At 40.0% G+C, this 14446-nt stretch overlaps 1 protein-coding gene across 2 annotated transcripts in view; it reads right to left on the reverse strand.

Moving 5' to 3' along the window:
• The window catches only part of PYGL (glycogen phosphorylase L), a 63077-nt gene that overhangs the window by 3539 nt on the left and 45092 nt on the right, over window positions 1-14446 (reverse strand). For both annotated transcript variants that reach the window (XM_070749281.1, XM_070749288.1), the window contains exons 14-20: window positions 13432-13533; window positions 9350-9497; window positions 8199-8257; window positions 7181-7322; window positions 4152-4359; window positions 2896-3030; window positions 1915-1981 (exon numbers count right to left, since the gene is read on the reverse strand). In XM_070749281.1, the coding sequence (XP_070605382.1) occupies window positions 1915-1981; window positions 2896-3030; window positions 4152-4359; window positions 7181-7322; window positions 8199-8257; window positions 9350-9497; window positions 13432-13533 (861 nt within the window). The remainder of the gene's footprint in view (window positions 1-1914; window positions 1982-2895; window positions 3031-4151; window positions 4360-7180; window positions 7323-8198; window positions 8258-9349; window positions 9498-13431; window positions 13534-14446) is intronic.

The raw sequence follows: 14446 nt of genomic DNA on the forward strand, positions 1-14446 counted from the left end.
CATTTCCAGAATAAGCAATGGCATAAATTAACAAGCACATCCAGACAGCTATTCTGCTAATGTATAATTTTTTCAGAATTCTGGATTAAAGTTTTGCATTATATATAAAGAAATTCTAACTTGGACTAAGGCAGGAATATATTTTGGCCTCCTGGTGTTTAATTTGTTCATCAATGCATTGTGGCCAAATTTGGGCATTGTTCTCCCCAAACTAGCTAACAGACACAATGCAAGCTTATTCTATGCAGAAGAGGTGGTCACAAAAATTAGCTGAAAAATAAGCTTTCAGTGCCCCAGTTCAAAGCAAATTTTAAGGACTGTATATTAAGATACCTCATATGTACCTAGAACAGTGGTTCTCAACCTTTCTAATGCCGCGACCCCTTAATACAGTTCCTCTTGTTGTGGTGACCCCCAACCATAAGTCTAGCACCAATTCTCCCAACAGAGCTTTAAGCTGATTGGCAGGAAGGTCAGAAGGACACCCCCAATGTAAATGCCTGATTGGTCGGATAGTAAAAATATGTTCCAAGGTGCCAGAATAGAAGCTTTAGTTCCTAACACCGTGGGAAATTTGTCTTTTCCCAGGGTCTTAGGCAACCCTTGTGAAATGGTCGTTTGACCCCCAAAGGGGTCCTGACCCCTAGGTTGAGAACCACTGACCTAGAATAATACTAAACAAGGAAACAGGTATGATTAAAGAAGATATGAGTGCATGACCAACTGGGTATCATTATTATGTTCAGTTTGTTTGTTTATTTGTTTATTGATTGATTGATTGATTGATTGATTGGAATTTTATGCTGCCCCTCTCTGAGGACTCTCTCCGAGAATTGCAGATAATTATAAGTCAAAATGGGAAAAAATAACCTCTACCCCAAAATGGCAACACTATGGGTTTTCAAGAGAGGCCATTTTGATGATGGGGTATGACTGAATACTAACTGGGGTTAAGCAATATGCTAGACAGCTACAGATTTGGAATTCCAACTGGAGCAACCTGACCTTTCCATTCCCGAGTAGTCATGCTCATTTTGTAGGTTAGCTAGATATTTAAATAACTTTGAAGAGCACAAACATTAGCATATTCCAATGGCTTCCAAAAACTGTTCTTGGCAGTAAATATAAAACCATATCTTACGAGCTAAGTGTATACTCTAGCGGAGAAGAAACGTTCAAATTCATAGCTCATGTCCTGCCAGGCCCAAGGAAACAAGAACAATAGGAGTACTTTATTGTCTGTTTGCTTGCAGACAGAAACATAGAAGATTGACAGCAGAAAAAGACCTCATGGTCCATCTTATACTATTTCCTGTATTTTGTCTTAGGATGGATATATGTTTAAAAAGCGAGAGGGAGGGAAGGAGGGAGAGAGAGAGAAAAAAAGAGAGAGGGAGAAAGAAAAAAGAGAGGGAGAGAAAGAGAGGGAGGGAGGGAGGGAGAGAAAGAGAAAGGGAGGGAGGAAGAGAGAAATAGAAAGAGAAAAAAGAGGAAGGAGAGAAAGAAAGAAAGGAAGAAAGAAAAGGGAGACAGACGAAGATAAATAGAAAGGGAGGGAAGAAGAGAGGGGGGAGGGAGAGAGAGAAAGAGGGAGGAAGGAAGAGAGAAAGAGGACGGAGAGAGAAAGAGGAAGGAAGAAAGGGAAGGAGGGAGAGTGAAAGAGAGAGAAATAGAGAGAAAGGGAAGGAGGAAGAGGGAGAAAAATGATCTTTTTTTTGCTAAACCCCCCCCCCAGTTAAATTAACATGGTTAATTTAACTGGGTGTGTGTGTTGCACAAATGTATTGTAAATCAGATAGCTAATTTGTTGGGTTAGGGATACACAGGGCCAGAACACTGATGGATTAGTACTTCGATTATTAGTCTGAATACTTATCAAATAAACATTGTAAACATCCTCCACACCCAGCTTACCATATAGAGTTGACTGACGCTGTCTTGGCACTTGACGTAAGCTTCATAGTCTGCAAACACTTTAAACCTATCCAAAAGAAAGAAACCAAAAAATGTAAAATGCTTTGAAGGCCACTGGAGTTTTAGATTGCTACCCCTAGACCACTGATTAGTCTTGAAATTCATTATTCTGGAATCGGGTGGGCTACTAGATGGGGAGAAACGCAGTGGGGTAGCAAAAATGGAGCTCCACCCCAGAGCACCCAATTTGCACTGAAAGATGTTGAAAGAAAATGCAGGGCGTCCTGCATAAGCCAAACCCACAGTGTGGTAGTAAAAACTTTGGTAGCCCTTCACTGTCTGGAACACTCTCTTTGGAACACCACAATTTAATTTTTGTTCCAAGGATTAACTTTGGGGAAACTACCAGATCATGTTATATCAGAATGGTTCGGAACAAATACTGTATTACAGAAATGTCCAGAACAATAAATGTTAATGTATCTTTAAAAGGCATCCATGAAAGCAAGAGAGAATGGTGGAGAACAACCACATCAGTCTGTTTCTGATAATTGGGTGCTCTATGATAATAAGCCACTCCTATATCATCTAATTTGTGCGCAAAGCAAAAGTATTTCACCAAAATTTAGAATTAGTCCATTGGTCCATAAGAGCATTTCATCTGAATGTAGTCCAACTCCAAGAATAGAGGATACTGCAAAAATCCTTTGACAAGTCACCATTAGGGTGGGGAGTAACACATTTTTTAAAGAATTGGTGATCCTAAACATTAAAACTGTGAAACTCTCCCACCCCTTAATTTCATTGGCATGGCAAAATGATTTAAGGGAAGAACATCATACTGGATTTAAGTTTCTTGGTGCTTTTTAATTACATGGACCAAAGAAAAGTGACTTTATTGGGACTCAAATGTCTCTCTGACAAATGATAAGGACACAAATGGCCATTTAAAGAGCAAATCTATAAGGCATCTTTACCCACCGGTCATGGTGGAACAACATGTTGACTACATCTTTGAACAGGTCAGGTTGTTGTGGTGAAAAGAAGCCGCTCTTGATCTGATCCACTGCTTGCTTCAATTCAGGAAGCTTGTCGTAATATTCCTGAGCATGGTATCTGGTGGAAGAAAGTGGAGTCATCACTATTAGAAGAGCAACAGGTTTCAGAGAATATTCATCTTGAGAGCAGAGTAGGAAAGGTGAACACAGAGAATGGAGGCGAGATGCAGGATGGCATCATGGGAAAGAATCAGAGCCTGTTTTGGGTGGGGTGGAGGCAATGAACCCACAAGATGTTTCATTTATTTACATTATTAATCGATTAAATTTGCATGGCTGCCCATCTCACAAAAAAGCAATATTGGATGGCATGTCACATTTAATTAAAAACAATACACATATAAAAACATTCATTTCTAAAAAAATATATTAAAAGCACAATAACAGAAGATGATGTTAACCGCAGTAATGGAGCCATCACAAGCTCTCGGAGGTCTCCTGGCATCCCCAAGTAGATGACAACTGCAGGGGGTGACCACGTTTCGGCCTCCAGGAAGGACGTCTTCGTGACGTCAAAGCTCCGCCCATGGAATTCCCTATTGGGATTCCCCACCTCCTTTCCAGCCTCCAGATTGGCCGACAACGCCGCCGCTGATCGCAAAAACGGTGCTCCGCCAGGCGGTGCCACCCAGCTGTAACCTTCTGAAACAGACGGGCGCTTCTTGGCGGCTTCCGGAACCTAAACCCGAACCTCCGGGTTCGGCGTTCAGGAGAACGCTGAGAAGCCCCCCGGCTGTTTCAGAAGGTGACAGCCGGGCGGCGCCGCCCAGCGGAGCGCCATTTTGCGATCTGCGGTGGGTTCGTAAGCTGAAAAAAGTTCGTAAGAAGAGGAAAAAAATTTCCGAACCCCAGGTTTGTATCACGAGGGGTTCATATCACGAGGTACCACTGTACAATTCTATACTTGTTTGACAAAATAAATAAATAAAATTCTATCTCCAGGTCTAGGTGTATTAAGGCATGAATAGAACCCCATACATGTTTCATCCCAATAATATAAATTCATAGCACTCATAGTGCTAAATCTTATGCCATTAAAATGTGAGGCCACACAAACACCATTAGTCTACTCTGTATCTTCCTCCTCCATTCAAGTTTTGAAAGTCCTTTTCACTCTGGACAATTGATAATTTTTCCTACAACCACTTGTGCTCCAGTTGAGCTGCTAACCAGTCTTACCCTCTCTGGTCCAACTCTTCCACATCTGGCACTCTCATGCCAAATATGAAAAGGTTCTCTTCTCCAGCTTCTTCTGCCATTTCTACATTGGCACCATCCATGGTTCCGATGGTGAGAGCCCCATTGAGCATGAATTTCATGTTGCCAGTGCCCGAGGCTTCGGTGCCAGCTGTCGAAATCTGCTCTGATAAATCTGTTGCAGGAATCACTGCCAAGAAAATAGTATCTTAGTATTTTGACATTCCTTTTTCCCTCGTTTGCATTTTAATCTTATTTTTTAAAGTGTGGAGATAAGCAATAAAATTACACACCCCTAAATAGTCCCTAAATAGAAGAATAAATCATGCACTGGCAGAGCAGAATTTGCAACAAAACCTATCATTGTAGAATACTTGAGATAACCACCCAGCGTTTATTTATTCATTTATTTAAAACTGATCTGAACCCAGTGTAACAGATGAATCACTTTCTAAACTGCAGAGTGAAGGCTTCAATTTTATGGGGATGGATGCAAAGTTCTACATAGGAAACTTGACAAGTTGAGATTCCGATGAAACCAGGAGTAAACTGCAGCTAATGATGAGAGAATTAGATTGCCCAACTGATTGGCCATGTAGCAATGTTGTTGATTTGTGCACTTTTTGAACTAAGCCCACCAAAAAGACAAAATCTCTTGTGGTAGGTGCCAGACTCCTTCACATTATAGCCGGTAAGAATGACAATAATAAAACCTGCCAATTAGTTTGGAAAAGATCTAAGAAAGAGATGTTTCTGTTCATAGGAGGTTATTATTCAGCATCCTGAAAAATGTTACATTTCAACGCCAGTTTTAACATCTAGGTAGGCTTGTATATTTGTTTCACCCTTAAAATCTCATTTATGGGTCCAAATTCAGGTGCACAAAAATGAGACCTTTTAATTCCCTTTTTATGAATTAGTAAAAAAGACAAATTGTTGTTATGGATGGTTATAATAATAATAATATTAATATTAATAATAATATTAATAATAATTGTAATATTAATATTAATAATAATAGTAATAATAATAATTGTGATATTAATATTAATAATAATAATAATAATAATAATAATAGTAATAATAATTGTAATAATTATAATTTATTAGATTTGTATGCCGCCCCTCTCCGAAGACTCAGGGCGGCTCACAACAATAATAAAAAACAATATTATAGCGAAACAAATCTAATATTAAAAAAGAAGCATATAAATGTAACACAAGTAGAAGAGATGCATAAGGCTTATCAATCTGATATACAACCTTGCAGAAAATGCCAGAGTATTTTGCTCTCCTTCAACTAACTGAAGCAGTCTAGAAGATTTTGGAAGCAAATCCTTTAAACCGCAAATGATTTAAGGCAGGGATGTCAAACTCCCAGCCCGCAGGCAGGATTCATCTCTCACTGGCCACAACTATGCTTGGTTTAGTGAAGGGGGAAAAAAGTCATGATAATCATGGAGCTTTAATTTCAAAAACCTGCTTCCATGAATGGTGTGGTGTGGAGGAGGTTCCGTATAGCAGTGTTTCCCAACCTTGGCAACTTGAAGATATTTGGACTTCAACTCCCAGAATTCCCCAGCCAGCAAATGCTGGCTGGGGAATTCTGGGAGTTGAAGTCCAGATATCTCCAAGTTGCCAAGGTTAGGAAACACTGCCGTATAGGGAGTTAGGAAATATTTCTTTGTTGTTATTGTCATTAATTATAACATATGTATAAAATCTATAAAATCCCAGGAGTTATTTCAGTTCAAAATCTATGCATCCAGGATCCTTCCTAATCTGTCACGGGATGAATACCACAGGGGCACCCAACTTAATTATTTATTCAAGAACTTTTAAGCGTCCAACTGAACATCCTACTCTATTCTTTATACTCACCATTCAGCACTCTGAGTTCATTAACTATAATGTCCCCCCACCCTTCTGAAAAACCTTGGTACTTTCCAGTGTGCTGATTACTCTTCTGTGTAGATGGTATTGGGCTGTGAAGCACTACAGATTCATTTCCAAAGACATATTCTGGAGTTCACAGGGGCATAAAAGGAGCATCTCTCCATTAATTCTTTAAAACAGCTGCATTAGTCCTAGGATTGCATGGCAGGCACACTTTCATAGGAAATGTTGAAGCTGCTTCACAAAGCTGTAGATGGGTCCAATATTCAATGCTCTGGACCCTCTCTTGGAATCAAATCTGAAATTCTGGTGAACCCCATTCATTAGTTTCTTAGGCACAGCATGACTATTGGACACCAAACTGGTCTCTTTCCTACATATCGCAACCTGGTGTCTGTTGTGGTTAGCTCTGGCCCAGCTCTTGCCCCAAGGACTGTGGATGTGGGGGAGACATCCACATGCTGCAGGCCTGTTTTGCCCCCGATGGAATCTGATGATGAAGGCTCCTCTGACCAAGAAGACATGAGTGACAGGGAGGCAGACAGCTCAGAAGGAGATCAATTATCTAGCTCCTCCTTGGATTCAGAGCAAGAGTTAATGATACAGCCACGCATGCAGAGAGCAATGCATAGGCAACAACAACTGAGAGATTATTATCACAGAAAATGAGGCCACCTGTGGTTGGGTGGGGCTGTGGTAATTAGTGAGGCTGCTATAAAGAGCAGCCTGTGGGTTTGGCCATTGTGGAGGATTATCTGATCGTTGTGTTTCATGACTGCTTTACTGACTGACATTTTGTGTGCTGATTTTTCCCTGCTTTGAAACTAAACCAGAGCAAAGTGTGTTTCACTTTGTGAAAGAAGAAGGACTGTGAATTGCCTCACACTGCAAGCTAAGTATCACAGAACTGATAAGGTACTTGTATAAATTACCAGTTTGTTTGGAGATGAGTGCTCTTTGCTATACCAAAAGAGGGCTTAGTTTAAGTGAATTTTCATTATAAAGAACATTGTTTTGAATTTTCAAACGTGTGTGTGTCTGAAATTTGTACCTGTGAATTTTTGGGAGGATTCTACCAAAGAGCCCGACAGAACAGTACCTCAAGATTGTATTACCTTTTTCAGCCAGTGAGACTCTGTAATTCTCCAAATATATGACTTTCAGCTTACTTCCAACCCCAGGGTCATTGTTTACTACATGGCCTACAGCAGTGATCAACTTTATTATCATTTTAGCCATATGATACCCAGGAGCAGCCTGGAAGGAAGAAAGCAATGCAGCAGTTAGGAATTGAGATTATGGTAATCCTAATAATAAAACCTGCAGAAGCTGCAGAAAACCAACATTAATCAAGCAAGCAACTCCTGACTAGCATCTAAGAAAGTGTTTGAGCAGTCTTAGCCAACCAGCTATGCTTTCAAATGAAAAGGGATTACAACTTCCACAATTTTCAAAGAGACCTGAAAGAATTTGGAGAGTTTCATAACTTCAGCGCAACTAGAAAGCACCATTTGGAAAAAGTGAGCTAGAATGCATGGGATTTTTCATGGAGGGAAAGGTGGCAGGGGAAAATGGGATATTAAAATCTTCATATAGTTAAGGGGAAATAACTTTCATTTAATTAAAAATACGGGGGCGGGGGGAGAGAGAGAGAGAGACTGGTGATAGAGATATAGCTAGATAACTATTCTTTCCATCTTCACCGCTCTTTAAATATTAAATGGCTGCAAATCTAGTTAGTAGTTCAATAGGAAAATATCAGGAAATTTCAAGGCTGTAGGTTCGATAGGGATTTTTTTTTAAATCCCAGAAGGCAATGGCAGACATTTCCATCAGAAGCAAGCTAAAAGGTCATAATTCTGAAGGTGCCTGGATAATCTTTTTATAAGATACATTCATATCTACTCTAGACCATATGTACATAAACAAGTGCACTTTTTAACCCGATGAGTTAAAGCGCACACACTTTTTAACCTGATGAGAAAACAAGAAATGCTCTCTTAATGCTACCTATTTGAGTACGGTAATTAAAAATAGATTAGTAATGAGAATTCAGATAGAAAGTGGCATTTCCAGCAATGTTGCCATTTGTTTTGCAGGACACCCAAGAGATGAATCAAATTCATCACTCACTTTTCCTCCAATTATCACAGTCCTGGGCACAAATGGCTTCGTTGGAGCTCGTTTAATGCCTGCAAAGGAGAAAGACAAGAGATCCTAAGTTTGACTTCTGTCCAGGCGTAAGCTAATCATATTTGCCTCTTCCAGCCCTCATTTCTCTCCTCTTCTCTGGGGTTGCTTTCTTTGAAACCCATCATGTCAGGTCAGCTCTTTCTTGAACAACTGCATCCAATTTGGCTTCCTTTGCCCTTTCTTGCCGAGATGTTCCCAACTTTAAGGGTGCTGATGGACACCTCTGGAATTCTCAGATAAAGTTATGAACATTTTCTTCAAGTGTCATGGCTGCCATTCTTCTAACCTTGCATCACAAGCTGATAGCCTGACATTAGTAACTGGGAGGGGGGGGGAGTTTGGAATGTAGGAAGGAATGGGGGGGGGGAGGAATGGGAATCAAGTCATGCCAGTCCAAGGTGACTCTCAGCCAACTCAAGGTAGGCCTTTCCAGAGCTGGAAAGCTGCAAATTGAGGGTCCATGCTGGACGTGGCTCACTTTCCACTCACTGCTCATTCTGTACTCTGTGCTTGTCTGCTCTGCTGAAATGAAACTAACTCCTGCTTGTGTTTACTGGAAGAAACTGGGAGAGTCCTCAGAGAGGGGTGGCATACAAATCTAATAAATAATAATAATAATAATAATAATAATAATAATAATTATTATTATTATTATTATTAAGAAATTATTATTAAGAAATAATCTGCTAAGCCGCCCCGAGTCACGGCATACAAATCTAATAAATAATAATAATAATAATAATAATAATAATAATAATAATAATAATAATAAATAATGATAATGGTATTGCGAATTCATCTGTTATCGTGTTTATAAAGAAGTTATTGAATCCAGCTGAATCCAGTCATCTCTGTGTGCTTCTGGTTCTGATTTGGCAACCAACTTTAATCCAAATGAGCACCCCAAAATGTTCTGTTATTCCCATGGACAGGCATAGTTTTTGTTTCAGATTATAATTCTTTAAAAATGAGGAGGTATTTTTGTTTACCGTTTGATTCTATTTTAAAGCAGCGCCGTTAAATTTATGCAAGCAGAAAACCTATAAGCAGAGTGTCTCTGTTTGCTATGTACCAGCCACAACTTTACTTACGGTTGTACATGGTGATCACATGTAGGCAATTCATGAGCTGCCGCTTGTATTCATGAATTCTCTTGACATGCACGTCAAAGATGGAAGCTGGGTTGATCTTCACTTTATATTCCTGCTCTAGGTACTGGGCAAATTTGACTTTGTTTTCCTGTGAAGAGAAAGGGAGGTGTGACCATTCTTTTCTTTTTATAACCAAGTGAAAAGAAAATGGAAGCAGCCGAAACCCTTTTTTGCTCTGGGTCAGGGGTCCCCAAACTTGGCAACTTTAAGACTTGTGGACTTCATCTCCCAGACACTCCTCTCTATCCTTCACCACAACGCCAGTTGATGATCTCGAATACAGCTCATCCGTTCGGAACCCATATCGCATCTCAGACCTTAACACCCTTGAAAATGTCCAAAGATACTTCACCAGAAGAGCCCTTCACTCCTCCACTCGTACCCTACGAGACTAGACTTTCAATCCTGGGCCTAGAAAGTTTAGAACTAAGACGCCTTAAACAAGATCTAAGTATTGCCCACAAGATCATATGCTGCAACGTCCTGCCTGTCAGTGACTACTTCAGCTTCAACCACAACAACACAAGAGCACACAACAGATTTAAACTTAATATTAACTGCTCCAAACTTGACTGTAAAAAATATGACTTCAGTAACCGAGTTGTCGAAGCGTGGAACTCATTACCGGACTCCGTAGTGTCATCCCCAAACCCCCAACACTTTACCCTTAGATTATCCATGGTTGACCTATCCAGTTTCCTAAGAGGTCAGTAAGGGGCGAGTACAAGTGCACTAGAGTGCCTTCTGTCCCCTGTCCTATTGCTCTCCTATATTTCCTATTCCTTTCTTCTATTCCTATATCTCTTCTTCTATTCTTTCATTGATATATTCTATTCCTATATCTTCTTTTCTATTACTGTATTTCTTAGATATATTTTACTATGATTATCTCCTCTATAACCTTCATCATGTATTTTACTATGTGTATATTGATATATACCCACTAAAACCCTCATTGTGTATTGGACAAAATAAAGAAATAAATAAAATAAATAAACTAAGACGCCTTAAACAAGATCTAAGTATTGCCCACAAGATCATATGCTGCAACATCCTGCCTGTCGGTGACTACTTTAGCTTCAACCACAACAACACAAGAGCACACAACAGATTTAAACTTAATATTAACTGCTCCAAACTTGACTGTAAAAAATATGACTTCAGTAATCGAGTTTTCGAAGCGTGGAACTCATTACCGGACTCCATAGTATCATCCCCAAACCCCCAACACTTTACCCTTAGATTATCCATGGTTGACCTATCCAGTTTCCTAAGAGGTCAGTAAGGGGCGAGTACAAGTACACTAGAGTGCCTTCCGTCCCCTGTCCTATTGCTCTCCTATATCTCCTATTCCTTTCTTCTATTCCTATATCTCTTCTTCTATTCTTTCATTGATATGTTCTATTACTATACCTTCTTTTCTATTCTTTCTTAGATATATTTTACTATGAGTATCTCCTCTATAAACTTCATCATGTATTTTACTATGTGTATACTGTGTGTGTATATATATATATATATATATATATATATATATATATATATATATATATATATATATATATATATATATATATATATATATTCTCTGCCTTACAAGGCAAAGGTTGCAGGTTCAAGTCACAGTGGGTATGGCTAGCTGATGAGGCCAAAATAAGGCCGAAATAGATCTATCCTAGTCTCCCTTAATTTTCAAATTCAGCTTAAACATGTGACACATACAAATAGAATTGTCGGCTATCAATAAAATTAACTGCCTTGGAAATGGCCCTGGGTTGGGCCGAGAGGCAAAAAAGGAGCTGTGATGTTCCTTCAATATACCAGGGTGATTCGACACAAAATGTAACCCTTCCCTGGTACAGAGCTGAAGGGATTGGATACTGTAGCCTAGAGGATAATTCTCTGCCTTACAAGGCAAAGGTTGCAGGTTCAAGTCCCAGTGGGTATGGCTAGCTGATGAGGCCAAAATAAGGCCGAAATAGATCTATCCTAGTCTCCCTTAATTTTCAAATTCAGCTTAAACATGTGACACATACAGATAGAATTGTCGGCTATCAATAAAATTAACTGCCTTGGAAATGGCCCTGGGTTGGGCCGAGAGGCAAAAAAGGAGCTGTGATGTTCCTTCAATATACCAGGGTGATTCGACACAAAATGTAATCCTTCCCTGGTACAGAGCTGAAGGGATTGGATACTGTAGCCTAGAGGATAATTCTCTGCCTTACAAGGCAAAGGTTGCAGGTTCAAGTCCCAGTGGGTATGGCTAGCTGATGAGGCCAAAATAAGGCCGAAATAGATCTATCCTAGTCTCCCTTAATTTTCAAATTCAGCTTAAACATGTGACATATATATATATATATATATATATGTATGTATGTATGTATGTATGTATGTATGTATGTATATGTATATATGTAGATTGTTCTGAGTTCGGGTTTTGCCCTGTGTAATGTTTTGCATGTCTATGCGACGTTTCGCATAGTTTTGTATATATATATATACATACCCACTAAAACCCTCATTGAGTCTAAGGAGAAGGGCGGCATAGAAAATAGAACAAACAAACAAACAAACAAACAAACAAATAAATAAATAAATAAATTGTGTATTGGACAAAATAAATAAATAAAACTAAAATAAATAAATAAATAAATCTACTGACCATTGGCTCTGCTCGTTCTCTTCTGCTGGCTTCCCACTACATGATAGTAATACTAACTTCCCCTGTGAACATTCCCTGCGAGAGCTATGAGTCTGCGGAGAGGGGTGGTATACAAATCTAATAAATTATTATTATTTAATTATTATATGCCTTTTAACCTTACTTTCTGGATAACCTTTATACATCTATCTCCCAATTCTCTCTCTACACAATAATTTCCCAGAGTACTGGGTTCAAGTAACTACTTAAGCAGAGAGAGCTCCCTATATCACTTTCAGCTCTCTATATCACTATTTTAGCCTAAGCTGGTCCTGGCATGATTCATTACTTCAGATTTAACGGAGTTGCAAGGGACCTTGCAGGTCATCTAGTCCAACCCCCCTGCCCATGCAGGAGACCCTTACATCTGCCTCTACCTAGGATCAAACTCACAACCTCCTGATTGTGAGGCAAGAGCTCCACCTCTAGGCCACAGCAGCTGGGTATAAAAATGATGGTCTATACCAGTGATGGCGAACCTTTGTTTCCTCGGGTGCCGAAAGACTGTGCATACATGCTATCGTGCATGCACGAGTGCCGACATCTATAATTCAATGCCTGTAGAGCAGTGGGGTTTGGGGCCCCTTTGGGGTCGAATGAGCATTTCACAGGGGTCACCTAAGACCATGGGAAAAGACCAATTTCCTCTGGTGTTAAGAACTAAAGCTTCTATTCTGGCGGCTTGGAACATATTTTTACAATCTGACCAATCAGGCGTTTACAGTGGGGGTGTCCCTCTGACTTTCCTGCAAATCAGCTTCAAGCTGTTGGGAGAATTGGCACTAGACCTATGGTTGGGGGTCACCACAACACAAGGAACTGTATTATGGGGTCGCGCATTAGAAAGGTTAAGAACCACTGCTGTAGAGGCTAAAACAGCTTCTACCGCCCCCTGGAGGCCCCCTGGAGGCTGGAAATGGACTTTCTCCCAACTTCTGGTAGGCCTAGTGGGCTCGTGTTTTGCCCTCCCCAGGCTCCAAAGGCTTCCATGGAGCCGGGGGAGGGTAGAAATGCCTTCCTCCACCCCCACGGAGGCTCTCTGGAAGCCAAAAACACCTTCCCAGAGACTCTGTGCAAGCCAAAAATCAGCTGGCCACCCCACACATGCACACTGGAGCTGAGCTAGCGTGCCAGCAGATATAGCTCCGCGTGTCACTTGTGGCACCTGTGCCATAGGTTCACCATCACTCGGCTCTGCAGTATTTGTCATTTGAATCTTCTTGTATTTGCCACATATAAACAAAATGCAATGAAATATTATCTGTACAGCACTTTGGAAATGCAAAGGGGAAATCGCCACCCCACCTTTCGTTCCGCTTACCTGCTTGACTTTGGCCACCTCTCTGATGAAAACATCGTCATTCACAAACCGATGCAGCTTTGTCAGCTGACTCAAATCCTTCACGTATTCCTCCCCTATTTTCTGTACAAAGATGAAAGAGGTTTCACATATGCATCGTCTCAAAAAAGAATGGAACCAGCTTCTTCCCGATATCCGTACCGCTCTCACCCTGCTGGCCTTTCGTAAGGCCACGAAGGCCTGGCTGTGTTTGCAGGCTTGGGCACCATAAATGTTTACATCCTAGCTGGCCAATTTTATGAATGGTGTGCATGTGTATGACTGTGACTACCTTTTATATTTTTATGGGTTTTTTTGTTTTATAACATATTAGACTTAGAAATATTCAACTTCTTTTATCTTTTGTATCTATTTTATTGTATTTTTATTATTGCTGTAAGCCACCCCGAGTCCTTCGGGATTGGGCGGCATAGAAGTCAAATAGATAGATAGATAGATAGATAGATAGATAGATAGATAGATAGATAGATAGATAGATAGATAGATAGATAGATAGAATAGAATAGAATAGAATAGAATAGAATAGAATAGAATAGAATAGAATAGAATTTTATTGGCCAAGTGTGATTGGACACACAAGGAATTTGTCTTGGTGCATATGCTCTCAGCGTACATAAAAGAAAAAGATACATTTGTCAAGAATCATGTGGTCCAACACTTAATGATTGTCATAGGGGTCAAATAAGCAATGAAGAAACAATCAATATTAATAAAAATCTTAGGATACAAGCAACAAGTTACAGTCATACAGTCCTAAGTGGGAGGAAAAGGATGATAGGAATGATGAGAAAAACTAGTAGAATAGAAGTGCAGATTTAGTAAAAAGTCTGACAGTGTTGAGATAATTATTTGTTTAGTAGAGTGATGGCGTTCGGGGAAAAAGCTGTTCTTGTGTCTAGTTGTCTTGGTGTGCAGTGCTCTGTAGCGATGTTTTGAGGGTAGGAGTTGGAACAGTTTGTATCCAGGATGTGGGGGG

The sequence above is a fragment of the Erythrolamprus reginae genome, chromosome 1 (genome assembly GCF_031021105.1).
Source record: "Erythrolamprus reginae isolate rEryReg1 chromosome 1, rEryReg1.hap1, whole genome shotgun sequence".
In the NCBI taxonomy this organism is placed as follows: Eukaryota; Metazoa; Chordata; class Lepidosauria; order Squamata; family Dipsadidae; genus Erythrolamprus; species Erythrolamprus reginae.